The 24065-nt window shown below is 45.9% G+C and overlaps 1 protein-coding gene across 1 annotated transcript in view; it reads right to left on the bottom strand.

Moving 5' to 3' along the window:
* Positions 1–23662, bottom strand: part of LOC134615256 (vomeronasal type-2 receptor 116-like) — a 137068-nt gene extending 113406 nt beyond the window's left edge. The window contains exons 1-2 of the mRNA XM_063459744.1: positions 23205–23662; positions 22378–22575 (exon numbers count right to left, since the gene is read on the bottom strand). Of these exons, the coding sequence (XP_063315814.1) occupies positions 22378–22575; positions 23205–23662 (656 nt within the window). The remainder of the gene's footprint in view (positions 1–22377; positions 22576–23204) is intronic.
* Between the last annotated feature and the right edge of the window lie 403 nt (positions 23663–24065).

Genomic DNA, 24065 nt, shown 5'->3' with positions numbered 1-24065 from the left:
GAAATATGATAATATATGCCTAGAAGGATCTAGCCAGCATTGAAAGGGTTATTCTAACTGTTAGCTAAAGTTTTATGGCCTTACGCTGCAAGCTGTGTGAAAGAAAGCTTTTCTGTGTGTGTAAGTTTCACTTTCGTTCTCTGTGAAGCCCGTCATAAATCTTGTCTTGACAGCTAATGTTGTAGATTCTATACTGTGTCAGCCATTGGAATGTATTGCCATTTGTATTGCATACTCATGTTATACTGAATATTCATTGATTATTATCACGCATGTTACATATTATTATTATTTAATTTGTCACAATAAATTATATCTATTTTTATAACAAATTGTGATTTTTATTTATATGGAATACATCTTACTTACATGATAACGATCTTTGGGATCTGAGAATTTAAATAGTGGGCAATTCTCGACTGTTTACTATTATTATCCCATAAATATCCCCACAAAGCCCTTTTTCAGCGTACAAATTCCCCGAATTGAAACCATATGCAATACTCACACATAAGCCTTACAACCCACCAATACCAACACCAAAAACAATCCAGGAAAACAGTTCCTTATCTGCCCTGTGATGTCACCACATGTGATGCCATGCACCGTGCATGTGTGATTCAAAACAACACTTTGCCAAGGCAGCCTGGCATAATAATATTGAAAATAACAGAATTAAAAAATAAATAACTGCAACCAAACAGTGAGTGCATGAAAACTCATTTAAGAAACATAGAGCATATATATATATATATATATAAGAAACATAGAGCATATAAATATATATATAAGAAACAGAGCATATAAATATATATATAAGAAACATAGAGCATATATATATATATATATATATATATATATATATATATATATATATATATATATATATATATATATATATATATATCAACTGTATATAAAATATTATAATTTTATAAGCTTATTTAACATAACCTACCATACACATTCACATTGCTACAAACAGCCCTTATATTTTATCTAATACTCTTTCCCTCACTCTGCCCACAACTAAGATGGCCGCCACAACCACACTATTTTCCCCTATTTCGGCTGTGTGGTCCGCCCCCCCTTTCTCAGATCGCGCCCTTTATGTGGGACGCGATCATAATTTCACTTTCCCTCACTTTGCCCACGACTAAGATGGCCGCCACGATCATATCACATTCCCCTATTCCGGCTGCGAGGTCCGCCCCCTCTTTTAGATCGCGCCCTTTACGCGATCAAAACTACACTCCCCACACTACACCTCGGTCATTTCTTATATTTGACCCCACCCACGGCCACGCTCCGGCGACCTTTCACCTTTGGCTTAATTTACATTTTTCTCTTTTCCTGCAAAATAAAAGGTAATTTTTAATAGTCTATTAGCTTTACACAATGGTTTGAAACCTTTTTAATTATTTATTTATGGAAAACGATCATTCTGTATCTTTTATGCTTATTGTGTATATATGTACATGTCATGTGATAGCGATCACATGCTAATGACGTCATTATGGCGCCAATTTTCAAATTTAAGCCATTACTGCTGCCTATATAATGTAACCAGCCAGGAGTATTTGTCTACACTTGAAAAAGCCTATTTGGGGCAAAACGCGTTGTGTTTTTTACAAATTTGTTATTATTAAAGTATTTTTTAGACTACCTATATTCTTATATATTCTTTTATTTTTTATCACTTTTATCCTGGCTGTTTTCTACTGTTTTAAAGATCCAGTATTACAAAGAAATCCTTAGGTGGGGATTATTCCACTCACGCCTGGTTCGTAGAGCAGTGTGGCTGCTCTATTTATTGTAAGTACGTTTCATTTTTATCTTTTGCACTATTTTATTCACTGAGAACACTATGGGCCCTTTTTTGTGCTTCTGTCTTTCATAAATCCTGCACTCCATACATCACGAGAAGGATATCCTACATGTGGGGAGTTTAAATACCACTGTAAGCTGTTTTACTCAGAGCTGGTTATAGCTCTTTTTACTGTAAGTTAGCACTCTTAGGACTTCAGTGTTTGTCTATAGCTGCAGGTGCCATACGTTATTGTACCATTGGTCCGCTTTTTTTCTTTATGTTTTTTATATGCTGATACGCATTTGAGTCGTTGTACAAAGTATTGAAGAATCACCTATTGTCCAGCTATATCCTACATGTGTGGAGTTTCAAATTCAACTGTATGCTGTTTTACCTAGAGCTGGGCATAGCTCTACTGATTGTGAGTTGGCATTTGTCTCTTCTGTGTTGTCCGTGACACTATCCTTAATGGTTGTGCACTATTGGTTTTCCTTTTTGTCTAATTTTGTTTTTCATATCAACCACTGAGGATCCCATCCAGAACCAAAGAGGACCTACCCAAGACCCCCCTGTGTATTTTCAGAGACTTGTCTTTTTTATTACCTCCCATTCCACCTAGCACACCCTGCATTTTTGTTGTTTCCTGTTTCCAGATTTATTGAAGGGTTTGAGGGTTGCCCTTCCCCTCAGGTGTGCAGCTCCTTTCACTTCTGTGATCAGTACTATAGCGCTATTCCACCCCATATTTTATTTCTCTTTGAGATATATATATATATATATATATATATATAAGAAACATAGAGCATATATATATATATACATAAATACATATATATATATATACAATAAATACATATATATATATACAATAAATACATATATATATATATACAATATTTGAGTTATATATATATATATATATATATATATATATATATATAACTCAAATATTGTCAGGATTCCCTCATGTTGTCTCGAAATTCCTCCATATTGATTTCAGTTGGATCGGCATTACCCGTATGACTTCCGGGTTTAACCAATCCGTCTCCGCCCATGTGTCTGAAGCCACACGCTTTCCTTCAAAAGAAGGTTGCGACTACATCCAAATTGCTCAATCAATGTTTATCTATGTTTGTACCTCTCGCACATTGTTGCTGAATGCCGATGGAGCTCTTCTTATTGATTAACTGTGTACCGAACCTCTCTGGCTTGATCCTGGCTACGCTCTACTCTCCACTCCCTGTCTAGGAACAGACTTTACCTCTGATTCCTGCCTTTCTCCATACAATACAAAGAACCATAATCCACACTATCCTGGAAAGGACTCCTGTGATCATCATCCAAATGAGCAAGATAAGTTTTCAAGTTACTGGGATTAATTATTGGTTCTTACCTGAAGTTATTTTGGTACAAAGGGAATACTAAAGTCTGCCCTCTGGGTTCCCATTTACCTATTATACTGAAAGTCTCATTTGCCATTTACTCCTTTATGTTAATTCATTATTATTGGAGTCTAAAAACTATAACTACTTCTCAAACCAGGATCTACTTATTTCCAACATTTATTGGAATGTGTTACTAAAAGGAATGTGTTACTTAAAACAGGTAATACCTCCTCTGTCAATTTCATATTGAAGTCTAAAGGTCTAAACTGCCCCCACACCGTGAATATGATTGTGCCATAAACCTCTTACTGGGTACTATGCCACGAAAAAGAGAACCGAGTCATGGAGGAGTACATACAGGATGCCTTAAGTAAAGGTTTTATCAGAAGGTCCTCCTCTCCTGCTGGGGCTGGTTTCTTTTTCGTTGCCAAAAAGGAGGGTGACCTTAGGCCATGTATAGACTACAGGGGTCTGAACAATTTAACGGTTAAAAACGCCTACCCTATCCCCCTCATCTCTGAGTTGTTTGATCATGTTAAAGGGTCTAAGTACTTTACTAAATTAGACCTCAGGGGGGCTTATAACCTTGTCCGTATTAAGGAGAATGACTAATGGAAGACAGCGTTTAATATGCGTAGTGGGCATTACGAAAATCTGGTCATGCCTTTTGGATTGTGTAATGTTCCTGCTGTGTTTCAGGACCTCGTAAATGACGTCCTTAGGGATCTATTGCATGTCTGTGCCGTGGTGTACCTTGACGACATACTTGTACATTCTCCTGATTCGAAGACACACCATAATCATGTTAGGATGGTGCTTAGAAAATTATTACAGAACGGACTTTATTGTAAGTTAGAAAAATGTTTGTTCGATCAGACCTCTGTGCAGTTCCTAGGATATATAATTTGCGAACAGGGTTTCAGTATGGATCCTTCTAAATTGGAAGCCATACTGTCCTGGCCACTTCCCCAAGGACTTAAGGCTATCCAACGTTTTATAGGATTTGCCAACTATTATAGAAAATTCATTAAAAACGTTTCACCGCTTATCTCCCCTATCACGAAGCTGACTAAAAAAGGTCTACACCCCCAAGGGTTCGGACGCCTGAAGCCCTTAAGGCCTTCGAAACTCTCAAGAAGGCATTTGCCTCGGCCCCAGTGCTACACCATCCTAATCCTTCTCTTCCCTTTGTTATGGAAGTAGATGCTTCTGAATCAGGTGTGGGAGCAGTACTGTCACAGAGGTTATCGTATAACGAACCCCTCCATCCATGTTGTTACTTTTCAAAAAGGTTGTCTGATTCGGAAAAGAATTACGATGTTGGGAACAGGGAACTATTAGCTATTGTGTTAGCTTTTAAGGAATGGAGGTACTTATTAGAGGGTTCTAGACACAAAATTTTGGTTATAACAGATCATAAGAACCTCTCCTACATAGCTGATGCTAGAAGGTTGTCCGCCCGGCAGGCGAGATGGTCTCTATTTCTTTCGCGCTTCCAATACGTTATTACATATAGACCTGGTTGCCGTAATGCCAAAGCTGACGCTATCTCTCGACAGTATGATCCTTTAGAATCTGTTAGCCCCACTCCCGAACCTATTGTACCTGCGTCTCAGATAATAGCTGCTACCCGTTTGGTTATCTCATCTCCTTTCCTTGATAGCATTAAGACATACCAAACCCAAGCACCCCCTGAGACGCCTGTTGGTAAACTATACGTTAAGGTAAATGACAGAAAGAAGTTGTTAACTTTATTTCCCACCGCCAAAACTGCTGGTCATCCGGGGTTTGCCAAGACTTATAAGGGCCTCCTTCAACAGTTCTGGTGGCCTTCACTTAAGCGAGACGTGGTGGATTTTGTACAGGCTTGTCGGGTCTGTACGCAGTGTAAGTCTCCTAATGTGAGACCCCTGGGTCTACTGATGCCTCTATCTGTACCCAAGACACCATGGACCCACTTATCCATGGATTTTATTGTAGACCTTCCTCCTGATGGGCAGACAGTGATATTAACTGTGACGGATAGGTTCTCCAAAATGGCACACTTTATTCCGCTTAAGAAACTGCCTTCTGCGGTTCAGCTTGCTCAGATGTTTGCCAAGGAAGTGTTCCGCTTACATGGGGTACCTCGGGATATCGTATCTGACAGGGGCCCTCAATTTGTCTCTCGGTTCTGGAGGGGCTTTTGTGCTGAGATGGGGGTCTCCTTGTCGTTCGCTTCTTCCTATCACCCACAATCTAATGGTGCAGCCGAACGTGCTAATCAGTCTGTGGAATTGTATTTGCGCTGCTTCACTAATGCGCACCAGGACGACTGGTCTCGCCTCCTTCCGTGGGCTGAATTTGCCAGGAATACTGTGTCTCATTCGTCTACTGGCTTAAGTCCTTTTGTGGTTGCTTATGGGTTTCAGCCTTCTGTCCTTCCCGGTGCGTTCTCCGACAGGGGAATGCCCGCCTTGGACCAGCACCTCGCTTCTTTGCGGGAGATGTGGGATCAGGTCCATGTTGCGCTGTCTCGTTCAGAAGCTGCTCAGAAGAAGTTTGCTGATCGCTGTAGGGGTGCGGCCCCTTCGTATGCTCCGGGTGATAGGGTTTGGTTGTCCTCCAGGAACCTCCGTCTCAAGGTTCCCTCAATGAAGTTTGCTCCCAGATTTCTTGGTCCCTACAAGGTGTTACGTAGGTTTAACCCCGTTAAATACTCCCTGGACTTTCCTCCCTCCATGCGTATTCCGAACACGTTTCATGTCTCACTTTTGAAGCCCTTGCTGTGTAACCGGTTCTCTCGTCCCCTCGGGCTGCCCGTTTCCCCTCGCGCTGTCCCTAGTGACATGCACGAAGCGGCTACCCACCTCGACTCTCGTGTTTCTAGGGGTCGGCTGCAATATCTGGTGGATTGGAAGGGGTACGGCCCTGAGGAGCGGTCTTGGGTTTCGAGCTCTGATCTGCACGCTCCCTCTTTGGTCCGCTCCTTTCATGCCCGGTTTCCTTTGAAGCCTTCTGCTTCCCACCCTCTGGGCGGTCTTCGAGGGGGGGTAATGTCAGGATCCCGCGGGCGGCTACGAGGGGAGGCTGCAGTCCACTCGCGGCACTCACCCTCCAGCCGTCCGCGGTCCTCTTCTCCTCGTGCGCTTGGCGAGGGGCATCCTCCCAGCCTCGGATGCCGCCCGCATCTTTCTCTTCGTCCACCAGTGGCAGCATGCATGACGCTGCACGCTGGGAGACCACCCAGTTTTGTAAACGCCGGGGTCAGCCACCTGACCCGGCGTTAAAGGCACAGTGCCTAAATCACAGTGGGAGGTATAGATATCTCCCACGTGTGATTGTTAACTCTGATTGGAAATTATCCAATCAGTTTTAAGCAATGGGTTTAAATACTTACCTCTCCTGTCTCTCTCTGCCCTGTTGTGGTCTTTGCTTTCTAGTATTGCTGTTCTTCTTGTGTTTCTCTCTGGTTACATACTCTCTGGCTTGTTTATCCGACCTTGCGACTTTCTCCAACCCTTTGACCTCGGCTTGTCTCTCGTTATTCTGTCTTCTGGTTCCCCTTACTCGGCTTGTCTCCTGACTATTCTTTGTGTGCTTAGCCCAGCCACTCTAAGGTCTGGTACTGCACCTTTTCTGTGTGTATGTTAGCGTGTTTTGGTTCCCAGAATCGTGACACTAAAGGACTATATTGCTAATTAATAAAATTATTTTTATAACTCAATGCTATATTCTTGTGATGCAATACTGAAACAATATAACTATAATTTATGCATTATTATTTAAAATACTTATTGCTGCAGAAGACTGTCAAAGTGAAATATTTTTATAAAAATTATATTTTCTTAAAGTGACAGTATGAAAATTATTTATTCAACTGCGGTTGAGTTCCAAATACATTTTTCCCGAGAGTAATTACAAATATCACACTTTTATATGTTAAAGCATGATATAATATGATATAAAGCTAAAACCCAGAGAAAGAGCTATACACAGATACAGCTTCTACAGTGGATAACTATTACTTCCATCAGCATAAAGGAGGGAAAAGAGAGAGATGATGGAAGCTCCTACTAAAATGGTCAAATTGGCCAAAATAAGGCATGAGAAAAATTACATGCATTCTATACATATATACAAAATGAAGACATCAACTTACCTTGCAGCAGGTATCTCATAGACTTCAAAGAAATCATGGATGCCAGCTAGAGGAACCCATGCCACTCACACTCAAGCTTCTCATTGAGTCCATGAGGTGACAATATCCAGCTGTATTCTTTTTGGATCAAAATACTTCCCCTGTTACACTCCTTCTGGTTGGTGATCACATTCACCTGGTATCTCAAGCTAAACATCCACATATACCTGGTATCTCAAGCAAAACCTCCACATACTATATACCTGACAAAGATTTTTTTATTTTACTGCCCAAATATAACATATGGCTTTAATCATAGACTGAACATAACGGTTACTAATAGAGTTGAGCGAACCCGAACTGAAAAGTTCGGGTTCCTACCGAGTATTAGGTTTTTTGGACCCCGGACCCGAACACGGACATATCACTGTATGTTCGGGTTGGAGTTCGGTGTTCAGCGATTTTATGGTGCGATTTGAAAGGCTGCAGGGAAGCCAATCAACAAGCGTTTGACTCGTGTGCCCTTAGAAGCCATCACAGCCATGCCTACTAATGGCCAATGCAGCATGTGACCCAGCCTCTATATATAAGCTGGAGTCGCGTAGTGCCGCACGCATATGCGGTCTTCTTAGTGTAGAGAGAGGATGCTGCCGCTGATAGGGACAGCTTAGGAAAAAATTCTGAAAACTAGTACATTGATGGGGTGGGGTGCACTTCATATCTGAGAGTCAAATAGAAGCTTCAAATACCGCGGTTACTTTGGAGTTTTAAAAAGTTATTTTTTTTTATGCGAAATAGTACATTAGTGGGGTAGTACATTAGTGGGGTGCACTTCATATCTGAGAGTCAAATAGAAGCGTCAAATACTGCTGTCACATTGCAGTTTTAAAACTTAAAAAAAAATTGGGTCCTAAACTGCTAAATAGTAATAGTAGCTTACTGCGCAGTTGTAAACATTCTAATTGTTTTGCTGCTAATCTGCTAAATAGTACATTTGCGACCTGCGAAGCACTTCATATCTGAGAGTCAATTAGAAGTGTCTAATAGTGTGCTTACAGCGCAGTGGTAAACATTCTAATTGTTTTGCTGTTAAACTGCTGCATACATTGGAGTTTTAAAAAGTCAATTTTTTTGGGGGGGCGCTAAATAGTATATTTGGGCTGTTCACTTCATATCTGAGTGTCAAATCAAAGCGTAACTTTTATTCTAATTTACTACATCGGTCACTTGTAATATTGTTTCACAGCTACAACACTTGTTACACAGATCTAAGTGATAGAAAACAGATTGATATTTTCTACACTAGAAACTACCAGATAACAAGCTGCTATATTTAAACCAGTCATCAATAGCTAAGAGGTACTTAAACAATATTGTAATTCAGGGGCAATACCCTAACAAGTCAAACGGAGAGGTCAGTTTATAGGGAAAACTGTTGCCTGGATACAATTCTAAAACAATTTCCACCTGTCCTTTGCAGACTTTACATGCTGGAAAAACATAGGTGCCAACTGCTGTGGCTTTCTGCAGTGTGCGTACCGACAAGGTGGGCAGGGTTGAGGAGTGGATGAAAGATGATGTGGAGGATGATGAGGTCCTAGACCCCACATGGAATCAAGGTCATGCGAGTGACGTGTGCAGTTTGGAGGAAGAGGCGCTGGTCGCACAGAGGCACCAGCACAGCATAAGAGGGAGCAGGGTGCAAAAGCGGAGTGTCCGTCCCCTAGCGCTCGTCGGCATGTATTAGCTTGAGAATTACCAGTTATGCGATCAAAGGATCCATAGTAGAGTTGAGCGAACCCGAACTGCAAAGTTCAGGTTCGTACCAGATTTAACGATCCATTCGTAGTTTCACAGTGAGGTGGGCAGTCCGGTGACCATGACACAGAAACTCTCTGGGCGGCGGTCGGATTACCAGGACCCAGTATGCCTAATGTTGAAGTTAGGAGTCACAGTGTGGAATGGATTAGCAGGGTCTGGTGCAGGGTAACCGCATGGCCCCTGGTGTTGAGCATCAGCGTTTCTGCGGCCACATACCAGGACCCTGATGCAGATTCAGTAAAAAGAGTACTTGATACCAGAAGCCATCACCAGACTGATCCACAACTTGGAACAGGATGTGACATTCACTGTAGCGGCTGTGCACGCTTTTGGCATTGTCACCCTGCTGCTGCTCGCCTATCTGCGCTGCAGCGTAACTTCGGCCTTCCCGCTCACTGCCTCATGAGACTGTGCGAGCAGCAGCAGGCGATAGTGGAGTTTCAGCTGCAGCACGCACGGGTCAGTGGCTCTGCACCAGACTTCCCTCCAATTGATCAGAGTTAAAGGATTTCAAGTGGACTCATTACAATTACAGGGCCTCTAAAGAGTCCTGTATTGTTATTTCTCGTCACTACATTCCCGCGTCGGGAGTGGGTCATTTGCACGCCTGCTGCCTTCCTTGCATGTGGTAGCCGTTTTTCAGGGTCCCTGTACGGAATGGAACCCTGAGTCCCCCTTACCCGTGGTCACCATGGTAGGTGCAGAAACTGGCATCGAATGTTGATATGGATGACATCCGCATGCAAAGTCGCCGTCACGGGATGTGCGATTTGCCTGAGGTTCTCTAGGGTCAACAATAAAAAAAAAATATATATATATATATGTAGCGGAGAGGTAGTATAATCCACAGTATATCCGTTGGGTAACAGGAACAGCATAAAATAATTCAGGCAAATAAATACAGCATACAATAATCCCGGTAGCGTTGTAAGAATCCTTCCTTCCCAAGAACTAGACGACACATAGGCTGGGAGTCAACTGAGCTTTTAATCACAGGTCACAGTATTTATGGGATTCCCCATGCAAGGGATTTCCCTACTGACATTACAGGGGTTGTACAGTAGGGGACTACATGGGGAACTTAACAACCTGGACATTTCTCCCATCATGCACTGCTGTACGAGAGGGATACTCCCACTAGAATATACAGTTAAGTGGATTATCCCTCCATGCAGCAGAACTGACATTTTACACGAAAATACATAACTTTTATAATATTCATGATATTTAAACGAATGGACGTTCGGTAGATAGCTGGGGTCTGAGCGCACATTTCATGAAAGTACCGCTCAGATCCCAGCCTAAATAACTGAACGCCGCACAAAACCAACATTATGTTTAAGTTACCTTCAAACTACCGATTGACTTTAGAGAACCACATTACCGAAGGACCGGGGCTCCCGAACGGCTTGGAAGCCCAGCGGCATTCATGCCGTCGAGTAGCCGATTTTAGTTCCAGGCGCTCGACCACCAAATACCGCTGGGCTAACAAAGGATCCAAGATGGCCGACCGCCGCGTGGTCGGTAGCGGAACGGCAGCCACCCTGAATCCTTCTAATTACTGATTGCAACAATGTTGCAATCCTTAATGGAAGCCACACGACCTCCTGTGTGTGGTCTCCCTTTGGTAGTTTGTTTGTTTCACGGACATTGTTGAAATTCATTGTTCGTGAAACTATTGTATGAATGCTGGTGGCTTTCATGACAACAGCATACGAACGCTATTGTTCGCATGGAATACATTATGCAGACATACACTTGGTTCTTAAAGCTATATGCACACATTTATGAAAGTACAGTTTAAAGTGGCTAGTTTTGCCACAATGCTCCCGCAGAACCAAGCCGGCATACACAGTCTGATCCCAACGGATCTGCTTGGGGATGTCCGGAGGAGTACTCACTGTGACGAAGTGCCCTTCGCCACTTGGTCCTGGAGAGGCCTGCTTGCCAGCCTCCTCCCCTGTGACTATGACTCTTTGATGTATTTGGCTTTAAAGCCCCTATTCTACCTTCAGACAGACTATTTATGTAGGTTGCTTTATTTCTCTTATGTTTTTGTCACCCTGTACCCATTATAGGTGCAGGGTGTGTGAAATGTAATTGTTTATAGTGTGTGTGTGTACTGTGAAATGTATTGCCTGCTCTCCTGTACTGAGGTTTGCTACCAACTAGGTGTATTTGGCTATGGTGCTTGTCTAGTGCCCTGGTAGCAACAGCAATATGCACTATCTGAATAGCAAGACTGGTTAATTTGCATATTCGGGTAGATTTGCATATTGCTAATTCTGCAGGCACGTGAGATTTTTTTCTGTTAAATATTGTCTCTCCCACCCATTTAAAAATATGCCATTGTGTTATAATAAGTCACTGTATGTTGCCTGCTATGATTTGACTGTTTGTAATTTTATTGAGTTTTCACAGCAATGTTAATGTAATGACCATATGGGCTAGTCCCAAGTAAAATAACGTTGTAGACAGTTCTTCTTGATCTCTTAAAATGTAGCCTTGTCTCGTTATTGGAGGGAGCTGTTATAATCACACTGGGGATTGCTATGCTCTGCATACTCATAGTTACATAGTTACATAGTTAGATAGCTGAAAAGAGACTTGCGTCCATCAAGTTCAGCCTTCCTCACACCTGTTTTTGCTGTTGATCCAAAAGGCAAAAAAAACCAAAAACAAAAAACAAAAAAAAAAAAAAAACCCAGTTTGAAGCACAATTTTGCAACAAGCTAGGACAAAAAAATCCTTCTTGACCCCAGAATGGCAGTCAGATTTATCCTTGAATCAAGCAGTTATTACCCTACATTGAAAGATTATATCCTTGAATATTCTGTCTTTGCAAGTATGCATCTAGTAGCTGTTTGAACATCTGTATGGACTCTGATAAAACCACTTCTTCAGGCAGAGAATTCCACATCCTGATTGTTCTTACAGTAAAAAAACCTTTCCTTTGCCTTAGACGAAATCTTCTTTCTTCCAGTCTAAACGCATGGCCTCGTGTCCTATGTAAAGTCCGGTTTGTGAATAGATTTCCACACAATGGTTTGTATTGGCCCCGAATATATTTGTATAATGTTATCATATCCCCTCTCAGGCGACGTTTTTCTAAACTAAATAGGTTTACATTTGTTAACCTTTCTTCATAGCTGATATGTTCCATTCCTTTTATTAATTTTGTAGCCCGCCTCTGCACTTTTTCTAGTGCCATGATATCCTTCTTTAGAACAGGTGCCCAAAATTGCACAGCATATTCAATATGTGGTCTTACCAGTGATTTATAGAGAGGCAAAATGATATTCTCGTCCCGAGAATGAATGCCCCTTTTCATGCATGACAATACCTTACTGGCCTTGGTCACTGCTGATTGACATTGCACATTGTTGCATAGTTTGTTGTCTATAACAATTCCCAAGTCCTTTTCGTGTGTTGTTATCCCTAATTCACTTCCATTAAGGGTATACGTTGCTTGTGTATTCTTTACGCCGAAGTGCATAACTTTGCATTTTTCAACATTAAATTTCATCTGCCATTTGAGTGCCCAGTCCTCCAGTCTATCTAAATCCTTCTGCAGCAAAGTAATATCTTGCTCACATTGTATTATTTTACAAAGTTTTGTGTCATCTGCAAACACTGAAACATGACTTTCAATGGTGTCTTCAAGATCATTTATAAAAATGTTAAATAGAAGGGGTCCCAGAACAGACCCCTGAGGGACACCACTTGCCACCTCTGTCCAGCTTGAAAATTTACCATTAACGACAACTCTTTGTATTCTGTTTTTAAGCCAATGTTCTACCCAAGAACAAGCATTTTCATCGAGACCAATTTCCTTGAGTTTGAACACTAATCTTTTGTGTGGAACTGTATCAAATGCCTTGGCAAAATCCAAATAGATCACATCCACTGCAACACCCTGATCTATACTTCTACTTACTTCTTCGTAGAATGCAATCAAGTTAGTTTGACATGACCTGTGCTTCATAAAACCGTGCTGATTTTTGCTGATAACCATATTCTTCTCAAGGAATTCTTGAATATTATCCCTTAATAACCTTTCAACTATTTTACCAGCCACAGAAGTTAAGCTCACAGGTCTATAATTTCCAGGCAAGGATTTTGAACCCTTTTTGAATATAGGAACCACATCTGCCTTCCTCCAATCCTCCGGAACACTTCCTGAAAGAAAAGAATCTTGAAAGATTAAAAACAGAGGTTGAGTTACTCCCCTGAGCTTGAATCACTTAGCTCTTTTAAGAGCTTGTTCCTGATATGCTCTACTTGGAGGAGAGGTCTTCCCCACACAGTCCTGGCTGCTGGAGGTTCATACAGGGTGGAAGGAAGAGGTCTTTCCCACACGGTCCTGGAGGACAGAAGCTGATCCATTGTGGAAGGAAGACGGCGAGATCCCAGTCAAGCTACGGCGGTTGTGGAGTATGCGGTGGTTGTGGTGTCCAGTGCGGTGCTTGTGGTCCTCACCGCAAGCTAGGAAGCGTCCATCAATGGAGGGTACTCGGTCGGAGTACGGGGAGCTCACAGATCAATGTCTGTTTGTCTGCATAACCCGTCACCATTGCCGTTTTGCTTCCCAGGACGATAGTGGATAGTGAAGTAAAAAGGCTGCAGCGCCAAACTCCAGCGTAACAGCCTGGCATTGTCTCCTGACACCCTGTTCAGCCACACCAACGGGTTGTGATCTGTGAGTAATGTAAACGGTTGTCCATACAAATAGGGTTGCAGCTTTTTGAGGGCCCACAAAACAGCCAGGCACTCCTTTTCAATGTCGGCGTAGTTCACTTCCCTGGGTAAATATTTTCGGCTTAGATAAGCTACTGGGTGCTCGCCGCCATCTGCTCCGACTTGGCTCAGTACTGCTCCCAATCCAAACATAGAAGCTTCTGTATGGACGAGAAAGCGTTTAGTTGGATCAGGAGCAGAAAGTACAGGTGATTTTATGAGCGCCGTCTTGAGCTGTTGGAAGGCCTGTTCAAACTCTGGGGCCCATACTACTATCTTGGGGAGATTTTTACGGGTTAAATCAGTGAGGGGTTTTGCTAGGGTGCTGTAAAAAGCTATGAATTTCCTATAGTACCCTGCAGTACCCAGGAACGCAAGGACCCGTGTTTTAGTGTGGGGGGTTGGCCACTTGGCTACTGCCTCTATTTTAGCGGGTTCTGGTTTCTGTAGCCTGCTTCCTACCCTGTGTCCTAAGTATTGGACTTCTGCCATTTCTATATGCTATTTACTGGGCTTCAAGGTCAGTCCGGCCTCCCTAATACTGTCTAGTACGGCTCCTATGTGGGTCAGGTGTTCGGGCCAGGAGTAGCTAAAAATGGCTATATCGTCTAAATATGCGCACGCAATACTCCTGAAACCCATCCAGTAGCCGATCTACCATTTTTCATCCCGAATGGCATGACCTTAAACTGATATAGGCCAAACGGAGTGACAAATGCCGACTTGGGGATGGTGTCTTCGGCTAGTGGAATTTGCCAGTACCCTTTGCACAGATCTATTGTGGTGAGGTACTGGCCCCTGGCCATTTTGTCTAGGAGCTCGTCTATCCGGGGCATAGGGTAAGCGTCCGAGGTAGTTTTATTGTTGAGCCTCCGGTAGTCCACACAGAAACGGGTCGTCCCATCCCGTTTCAGTACTAGTACTACTGGGGAGGCCCAGGGGCTGTCTGAATGCTCTATCACCCGAGCTGCAACATTTCCTCAATCTCCTTCTGCATACTTTCTTTAACTGATTCGGGTATGCGATACAGGGTTTGGCAAAGGGGAGTCTGGTCTAGGGTTTCTACCTTGTGAGTGGCTAACGGAGTGTACCCAGGTAGGTTAGAATTTCCTGAATTAGATCTGGGAGTGGCAAATTATCGTAATCTTCGGCAGCAGGTGCACAGATCGATGTTTCTTCTTCTGTGCGCTCATGCTATGGTTTGAGCATGTTCACATGAAGCATGCTGTGACGAAGTGCCCTTCGCCACTTTGTCCTGGAGAGGCCTACTTGCCTGCCTCCTCCCCTGCGACTATGGCCTGGACTATATTGCCCTGTAAAACTTACATTTAGGGGTGGCGAAACCGACCTCGCCACGTGTCCTTGGAGGGGGCTGATTGCCCGCCTCTTGCCTTTGGACTATGGACCAGACTTTATGGGAATGTGATACCCCAGATAGCTATACCATGGAGCCTATTCATATAATGAAAGACTATGGGAAAGACTTTAGCTCCATGGCAATTGTACTGTGTGAATAGGATCTGCGCGCTATTCGGTAGTTTTGTGCGCTCAGATCCCAGCTATCTGGGGATATGTGAAATGTCTGTGTGTTATGGATAAAAAGTAACTTTCTGTATTTTAAAGTGTTTTATGTCTTTCTGTAACCATGTTGTTACGACACTCACCGCCTGGAGAGTGAAGCCGCCGTTTAGTCGATAATCCCCTTTCTCCAGAAATGCAATTCCAGCATAACCGATCATAAAACTCCCGAACGGAGCATACGAATGCGGTAACTCCCGATCAGCAATCCATCCGAAATCCTTCCACAGCTAGAAATAAACGAAAGCGCTGTCCCAATAGTCAATCCCTCCACAAACGAGACAAAGCTCCGTTTTGAAGGTCAAGCAGAATGTGTTTTAATGGGGGCTACCTGCCCAGTATTTATGCAGACCCGGCTTGGCCCTTTAGCGGGTCAACTTGGGGATGACCGGACTAGGAAGTAGCAAGGACGTCGGTTTGCCGTGATAACCCATCTGCATTCCCATTCTGCTTACCGGGTCGGTAGCTGATGGTGAAGTTATATGGTTGTAATGCTAAACTCCACCGCATCAGTCTACCTTTGTCTCCTGAGACCCGGTTAAGCCAAACAAGGGGATTGTGGTCCGTGAGAAGGGAAAATTCCTGTCCATACAAATAGGGACTCAATTTTTTCAATGCCCAGACCAGGGCCAAACATTCTTTCTCCACTGCCGCATAACTCACTTCCCGGGGTAACAGCTTTCGACTGAGATATGCGACAGGGTGTTCTCCTCCATCCTCCCCGACATGGCTTATCACAGCCCCCAGTCCATACATGGAAGCATCTGTATGAACGAGAAAACGTTTTTTAGGAAGTGGGGCAGCCAGGACAGGGGCATTCACGAGAGCCTGCTTAAGTGCTTGAAACGCAGCTTCACAAGCTGGAGACCACAGGACCTGCTTAGGGAGGTTCTTCTTAGTCAGGTCTGTCAGGGGTTTAGCTATAGAGCTATAGTCGGGGACAAAGCGTCTGTAATACCCTGCTGTCCCTAGGAAGGCCAATACCTGGGTCTTAGTGATAGGTGTGGGCCAGTTCGCTACTGCCTCTATCTTGGCCGGCTCTGGTCTCTGGCTCCCACACCCCACCCTGTGACCCAAGTATTGTACCTCAGCCATGCCTAGATGACACTTTTCTGGCTTCAACGTCAGGCCAGCGGCCCGAATTTTATCCAGTACTAACCCTACGTGCACCAGGTGTTCCTCCCAGGACTCACTGTAGATCGCAATATCATCCAGGTATGCACAAGCAAATTCCTGGAAGCCATCAAGGAGCCTGTCCACCATCCGTTGGAAGGTAGCTGGGGCATTCTTCATCCCAAATGGCATAAACTTAAATTGGTATAAGCCAAAGGGGGTGACGAAGGCCGACTTGGGGATAGCGTCCTTGGCCAGGGGAATCTGCCAGTAGCCCTTACACAGGTCTATGGTGGTCAGATAGCGTCCCCTGGCAATGCGGTCTAATAATTCGTCTACCCGTGGCATCGGGTAGGCGTCAGTGGTGGTCCGCTCGTTGAGCCTCCTGTAGTCCACACAGAACCGGGTGGTCCCATCTTTCTTAGGCACCAGGACTACAGGGGAGGCCCAAGGGCTATCGGAGTGCTCGATGACCCCAAGCTGGGTCATCTCCTCTATCTCCTTCCGCATTCCTTCTCGGACTGCTTCAGGGATACGGTAAGGGGGTTGTCGTAAGGGGTTCTGTCCAGGGGTCTCTACCTTATGTACAGCTAGGGTAGTGTAGCCGGGTTCTTGGGAGAACGTCGCCTGCTTCTCCCACAGAAGCTGTTTCGCCTGTTCCTTCTCTGCGGGGCTTAACCTGTCCCCTAGCTGTACGAGATCAGTCAGATCCGTCTGGGCACCTCTTGCTAATAGGTCGGGTAAGGGTAAGCTTTCGGTATCGTCTGCAGCGGGGGCACATACTGCAGCTACATCCTCAGGTCTTTCCTGATACTCCTTTAGCATGTTCACATGAAAGGATCGCTGGATCCTGTCATCTGAACAGCTGGCTATAAGGTAAGTAGTATCACACACCTGAGCTAATACTTTATACGGGCCCTGCCAAGATGCTTGCATCTTGTTCGCCTTCACAGGTTTGAGCACTAGTACCTTCTGCCCAACCTGGAATACTCGCTGTCGGGCACCCCGATCGTACCATTCCTTCTGTCTCCCCTGGGCCACCTGGAGGTTCTCTCTTACCATCAGAGACAGTTTCTCCATGCGGTCCCGAAGTTCCAGAACATATGGCACTATGGGGGTCCCTTCCTGCTCTGTCTCCCCCTCCCAGTGGCCTCTAATGAGATCTAGAGGTCCGCGGACCCTTCTCCCATAAAGCAGCTCAAAGGGGGAGAACCCAGTAGATTCCTGGGGCACCTCTCTGTAGGCAAACAACAGATGAGGCAGGAATCGCTCCCAGTCCCGGCAAGTGTCAGAAAAGGTCCTCAGCATCTGTTTGAGGGTGCCATTAAATCGCTCGCAGAGACCGTTAGTCTGTGGATGGTATGGGGAACTAAGTATCGGTTTAATGCCGCATACCCTCCACAGCTGCTGGGTGAGCACAGCGGTAAATTGGGTACCCTGGTCAGAGAGAATCTCTTGAGGGAACCCGACCCTGGTAAAAATCCTAACCAGGGCATCAGCAACTGTCTCTGCCTCTATATTAGACAGCGCTACTGCCTCTGGATAGCGAGTGGCATAGTCCACCACGGTGAGAATGTATTTCTTACCAGATGGACTAGCCCTGGCCAGTGGACCCACAATATCAACGGCTATGCGGGCAAAGGGCTCCCCAATAATAGGCATCGACATAAGCCTACCTTTTGGGTGGTCCCCCTGCTTCCCTACCCGTTGACAAGTGTCACACGTGCTACAATATATCCGCACAGCCTGGTTAATTCCTGGCCAAAAAAAATTCTGCATAATCCTATGGCCTGTGCGGCGGGACCCTAGATGTCCGGCTAGCGGGACATCATGCCCTATCCGCAGAATCTCCCGCCGGTATTTCGCGGGCACTACCAGCTGTCGATTTGGCGGAGGGGCAACACTTTTCTGGGACAGCTTAGGGATCCGATATAACCTGTCCCCCACCCACTCATACCGCTCCCCCTCTGCTCCTTCTTCTCCAGTGTCTGCTCTGCCCCTATACCTCTGGAGAGATGGGTCTGTCTGGGTTTCCCTCCCGAACTCCTCTGGGGAATCCCAACTAGCTAACGTCTGCCCTTGGGTGTCGGTCGGGGAATCGGTTCTTACCTGGGTCTCAGCAGCAGGTGGGCCGGTTCCAGCAGCACGGGTCTGAGCACGGGTAGTCACTGGATTGGCTTCGCCAGGTCCCATAGTAGCATAGGCAGAAATCAGAGGGGCCAAATCATTTCCCAGCAAAACATCGGCAGGCAAGTCCTTCATAACCCCCACATTCACATGTCCAGCTCCCACTCCCCAGTCCAAATGAACCCGGGCAACAGGCAGGCGGAACACGGCGCCTCCTGCCACCCTTACTGCCACAGTATTCCCGGTGTGTTGGTGTTCCGAAACCAGGTTCTTTTGGAGCAAGGTCATAGTAGCTCCGGTGTCTCTTAGACCAGTGACCTCTTTCCCATTCAACTTAACGGTCTGCCTGTGGTGTTGGCGGTTGTCCTGCTGAGCTGCTTGGACTGGGTCTGCTTCGTGAAGGAAACCCCAAAACTCCTCCTGCTCAAGGCAGTGAGCAGACGGCTGAGGTGGCTGCTGGGCTCCGCCGGCTGGGTTTCTCCAGGACGGTGCTTGGTTGGCATGGTTTAAAGGGCATTCTGGTCTTTTATGTCCCATCTGCTTGCATCCATAGCACTGGACCTGGTTGGAGTAACCCCGTTTGTTGAATCGGGCTGACTGCCCATGGTTGGTTGCTGGCGGCATAGCGGGGGTACGTTGTGCTGGGGGGTGATATAGGTTGGTGGTTGGAGGTGCTGCCGGTTTGTATTCCACTCGGGCAGGGACCTTGGCTGCTGTCTGATCGAGCTTACGGGCATCAGTGTATTCGTCAGCCAGACGAGCAGCTTCATGGAAGGTAGCGGGTTTACGGTCCCTGACCCACTCTCGAACCCCTGCAGGTAATTTGTCAAAGCAGTGTTCTAGCAGGAACACTTGCAGCACCTCTTCTCCAGTTACCGCTCGACACCCTGTCATCCAGTGGGCTGCCGTGCGGTGTACCCGGCATGCCCATTCCACATAGGAATCACCAGCCTGTTTATTATTGTCTCGGAATCGCCTCCGGTACGCCTCAGGGGTAACAGCGTACCGGGTCAAAAGGGCATCTTTTACTGCCCGGTAGCTAGTGAGTTCCTCCTCTGGGATGGCCCGAAAAGCTTCACTGGCCCGGCCGGATAATTTCCCAGAGAGGATAGGAACCCATTCTTCTGCGGGCACCTGGTGTAAAGCACACTGTCGTTCAAAGTCCGCCAGGAACCCGTCTATCTCTCCTTCAGTCTCAATAAAAATTTTAAAAGCAGCAAATGGTACCTTTTTCTTCCCATTGTTATTATGGGGTACCTCTGCTGCTGCAGCTCCGCTTCTCTGGAGCGCCTGTTGTGCTGCCACTGCGGCTTGTACTTGCACCACAATATCCGCTGCAGGGTTGGGGCCAAAGTGTGCCAGCCTTATCTGAACTGCCCGGTTAAACGCTATCTCCTCGGGTGTTAAATCAAGCAGGCCAGGCACATTAGCTATCTCCCTTCCCTGTGCTGTATCCATCTCTACCAATATAGCAATAATCTCTCTTTTCTTGAGATTGCTCGCTGATCGTCCTCTGCGCTCCAAAATGTCTTTAAGGGTAGCACGCCTTAATTCCTCATATTGCATTTTCAATCCGGGGTGTGTAGCTGACCTTCAGGGCGGTGGGATTCATCCCGTCGCTTGCCACCAATTGTTACGACACTCACCGCCTGGAGAGTGAAGCCGCCGTTTAGTCGATAATCCCCTTTCTCCAGAAATGCAATTCCAGCATAACCGATCATAAAACTCCCGAACGGAGCATACGAATGTGGTAACTCCCGATCAGCAATCCATCCGAAATCCTTCCACAGCTAGAAATAAACGAAAGCGCTGTCCCAATAGTCAATCCCTCCACAAACGAGACAAAGCTCCGTTTTGAAGGTCAAGCAGAATGTGTTTTAATGGGGGCTACCTGCCCAGTATTTATGCAGGTCTCCACCAGGTAGACACTCCCCTAGGGGACCTGGTGGAAGACTGTAAAATATATTAAACAGTAGCCAATCACAGTGGCTATAACACAAGCCCTTCCCATTTTACCCACAATACATCTCTTCCTATCCTGGAGATAATTAGGGAGAAACCTAATTAACTCCGAGGATAGGAACCATCGCCATTTTAAACCCAAACACAAAAAATGCAATAAAATACATAAAATCAGAAGTACCGAATATATAGTGTTCGTGCAACGTATCCCCAGATAGCCTGGATCTGAGGGCATATTCCTACCGAATAGCGCTCAGGTCCGATGTACACAGTCCAATCGCCATGGAGTCAAAGTCTCTCATAAGTCCTTCGGTATACGAATGACTCCATGGGACGGCTATCTGGGTAAGTTCATACGGATGAAAGAAACTCCCGAACGGAACAGTGTTCGTATGCCTCCAAGGGAATAGAAGGGGAGACGGCCGTCTCCAGCGGTGTTCGGTAGATAAAGAGTCCGTTTTTAGATCCATGGGTTTTGCACCGAACACCGCTGATTCGCCTCGTGTCCAAAATGGCCGCCGCCTCGTGTTCGGCATACGAACGATGACCACCCGTACGAAATGGAATGGAGAGGTGTTTGCGGTTAACCACAACGTTCTAATTTGTGGTCAAGGTGTTAATGAGCCGCACACTCTTCTCCTGGGTGGCCGATGTTCGGTAGTTTCAATCGGTACTTTAGAAAACGTACGAACAACAGCGTACGGACAGGAAATCCACGAATCCAATGAAAACAGACGAACCAGCAATACAGGTCTATGCAGCAGGGTTCGTCACACATGTGGTTAATGGAGTCTGCTTCTAGCCCTGGATAATTTGATTACTTTCCTCTTTGTCTCCAGGATAGAGGCCTATGTAAAACCTGTCTAAACCGGTTTGCCATGCGGCTAGAAAGGGACAAAAGATACTTTTAGTAACTTTTGAACCCCTGGTCGGATTCATGCCATTTTTTAATATGTTGTTCCCCTGAATGGATTGATTGTGGATATGTATTTTTATGTGAATGCGATGTATGGTTTTAGAGTTATGAAAGTTGTGTAAAAAGTATATTTTAACTGTATGTATAATGGGATTATGTGTCACACTAAGGGGAGGGGATGTGCGGGTTGCACCCATGATACTATTGGTTATTTTATGCCTCCCCCTGGGTGTGGCCTGTATGTGTACACTTGTAATAAAAAGCAGGCTGGGTGTTCCAGTCCTCAGTTCTTCTTGACCCTTCAAAACGTAGCCTCGTCTCGTTATTGGAGGGAATTGCTGTATCACACTGGGGATTGCTATGCTCTGCATATTCCCCTGAGCTTTAATCACTTAGCTCTTTTAAGAGCTTGTTCCGGATACGCTCTCCTGGAGGAGAGGTCTTCCCCACACGGTCCTGGAGGACAGAAGCCGATCCAGGGTGGAAGGAAGACGGCTCCAGTTAAGCTACGGCGGTTGTGGAGCGTGCGGTGGTTGTGGTGTCCAGTGCGGTGCTTGTGGTCCTCGGCGCAAGCTAGGAAGCGTCCATCAATGGAGGGTACTCGGTCGGAGTTCACGGAGCTCCGTTACACATGCGCTTGCCTCCCGCGCCTGTGACCGGACCGATTACATAGGTGGTATCACAGATATGCTCTACCACCTTGTATGGGCCCTGCCAGGAAGCCTGCAGCTTGTCTTTGTGGACGGATCGTAGGATTAGCACCTTTTGCCCCACCTGAAAGCTGCGGTCCCTGGCTCCCTTATCGTACCATCTGCGCTGCCGTTGTTGGGCCACCTGGAGATTGTCGCGTACAGTCTGGGTCAGCACCTCCAGGCGATCCCTAAACTCTAGCACATAGGGTACAATGGGGGTGCTGTTAATAGTCTCTTCTTCCTCCCAGTGTTCCTGGATTAAATCTAGGGTGCCCTTCACTCTCCTCCCGAATAATAGTTCTTGAGGTACTTCCCTATAGGCAAATAGCAAGTGGGGTAAAAACCTTACCCAGTCTTTCTGAGTGTCTATGAACGTACGGATCATCTGTTTAAGTGTTCCGTTAAATCGTTCATTAATTAATTGCCAAATTATTAATGCGATCTTTGTAGATCTGCAGGAAGGGATCTAGGGCCACTTCAGAACCAAATTCTAGTGCGGACACCCAGGGCATGACATTGGGCATGGGGGGTACATTGCTTACCTGAGCCTCAGAGTGGTTAGGCGGAGCTGTGGTGCGGGCCTGCTGCCGGGTCACAACCGGATATGCTTCCTGTACAGTGGGTTGTGGAACAAAAGCTGAAGTCAGCTCCCCTAGGTCGTTGCCCAAAATGACATCAGCGGGTAGGTCCTGCATCATCCCCACCTCCACATTTCTGCTCCCCAATTCAAATGTACCTTGGCAGTAGGTACTTTATAAATTGCTCCACCTGCCACCCGTACAGCAACACAGTCTGCAGTTAAATTGTTTTTAGGTACCAGATGGTTCCGGACCAGGGTTAAGGTAGCCCCAGAGTCACGAAGTCCTTGTACCTTTTTCCCCTCCATATGTACCTCTTGTCGATGTCCTTGACGGTTATCTGAGGCGGCCTGGATGGGGTTTACCTTATGCAGCGTCCCCAGCGGTTCTTCCCTTGGAGTGACGGTCTCAGGTGCTCCATACTGTTCCGCATGCACACAGTGTACAGCTGCTCGGTTGCTTGGTGCTGCATTATTCCAGCTGGGCCTGGGTCGATTGTGCGGACAGTCTCGTTGGATATGCCCTTGCTGGTTGCAGGTGTGACAGCGAATTGGGGGATATGCAGGGTACCTGGGGTGTACGTATTTTGGCTCACCCCAGGTCGTGGCTGGATCGGGGTGGTCACAGCTGGTATCGTCAGTGTAGGGTTATATACGGTTTGGTTTTGAGTGCGCTGGTCCCTTCGGGTCTCTAGGAACTCGTCCGCCAGCTTGGCTGCCCCTTGCAGCGTTTGTGGCTTGCGGTCCCTTACCCAATTCTGTAGGTGGGGAGGTATCCCGTTGAAGAACTGTCCCATAACCATTAACTGGAACAGGTTCTCCATGGTGTTAACGTGGGTGGCTTCCAACCACCCATTTGCAGCTCGTTGTAGGCGGTGTGCCCATTCTACGTGAGTGTCTCTTGTGTGTTTTTTAATGTCTCAAAACTTTACACGGTATGCCTCTGAGGTAATTGCATATCGGGCTAAAATGGCTTGTTTCACCTTGCCATAGTCTCTGCTATCCTCATCTGGCATGGCCCGGTACGCCTCTGCTGCGCGACAGGATAATCTCCCTGCTAGTAGAGGTACCCGATACGCTTCGCTGATGTCATGTAGTTGTCATAACCTCTCAAATTCCTGCAGGTAGTCATCTACACCTCTGTCAGCTTCTGAATAGCTCTTAAAAGCTTGGTATGGAATTTTAGCTTTCCCTGGAATACTGTTAACATGCGTCGTGGCTCTTTCT

This window comes from Pelobates fuscus, chromosome 6 (genome assembly GCF_036172605.1).
Source record: "Pelobates fuscus isolate aPelFus1 chromosome 6, aPelFus1.pri, whole genome shotgun sequence".
NCBI lineage: Eukaryota > Metazoa > Chordata > Amphibia > Anura > Pelobatidae > Pelobates > Pelobates fuscus.
The sequence above is the reverse complement of the archived record's forward strand: the minus strand, read 5'-3'. Positions and strand labels throughout refer to the sequence as shown.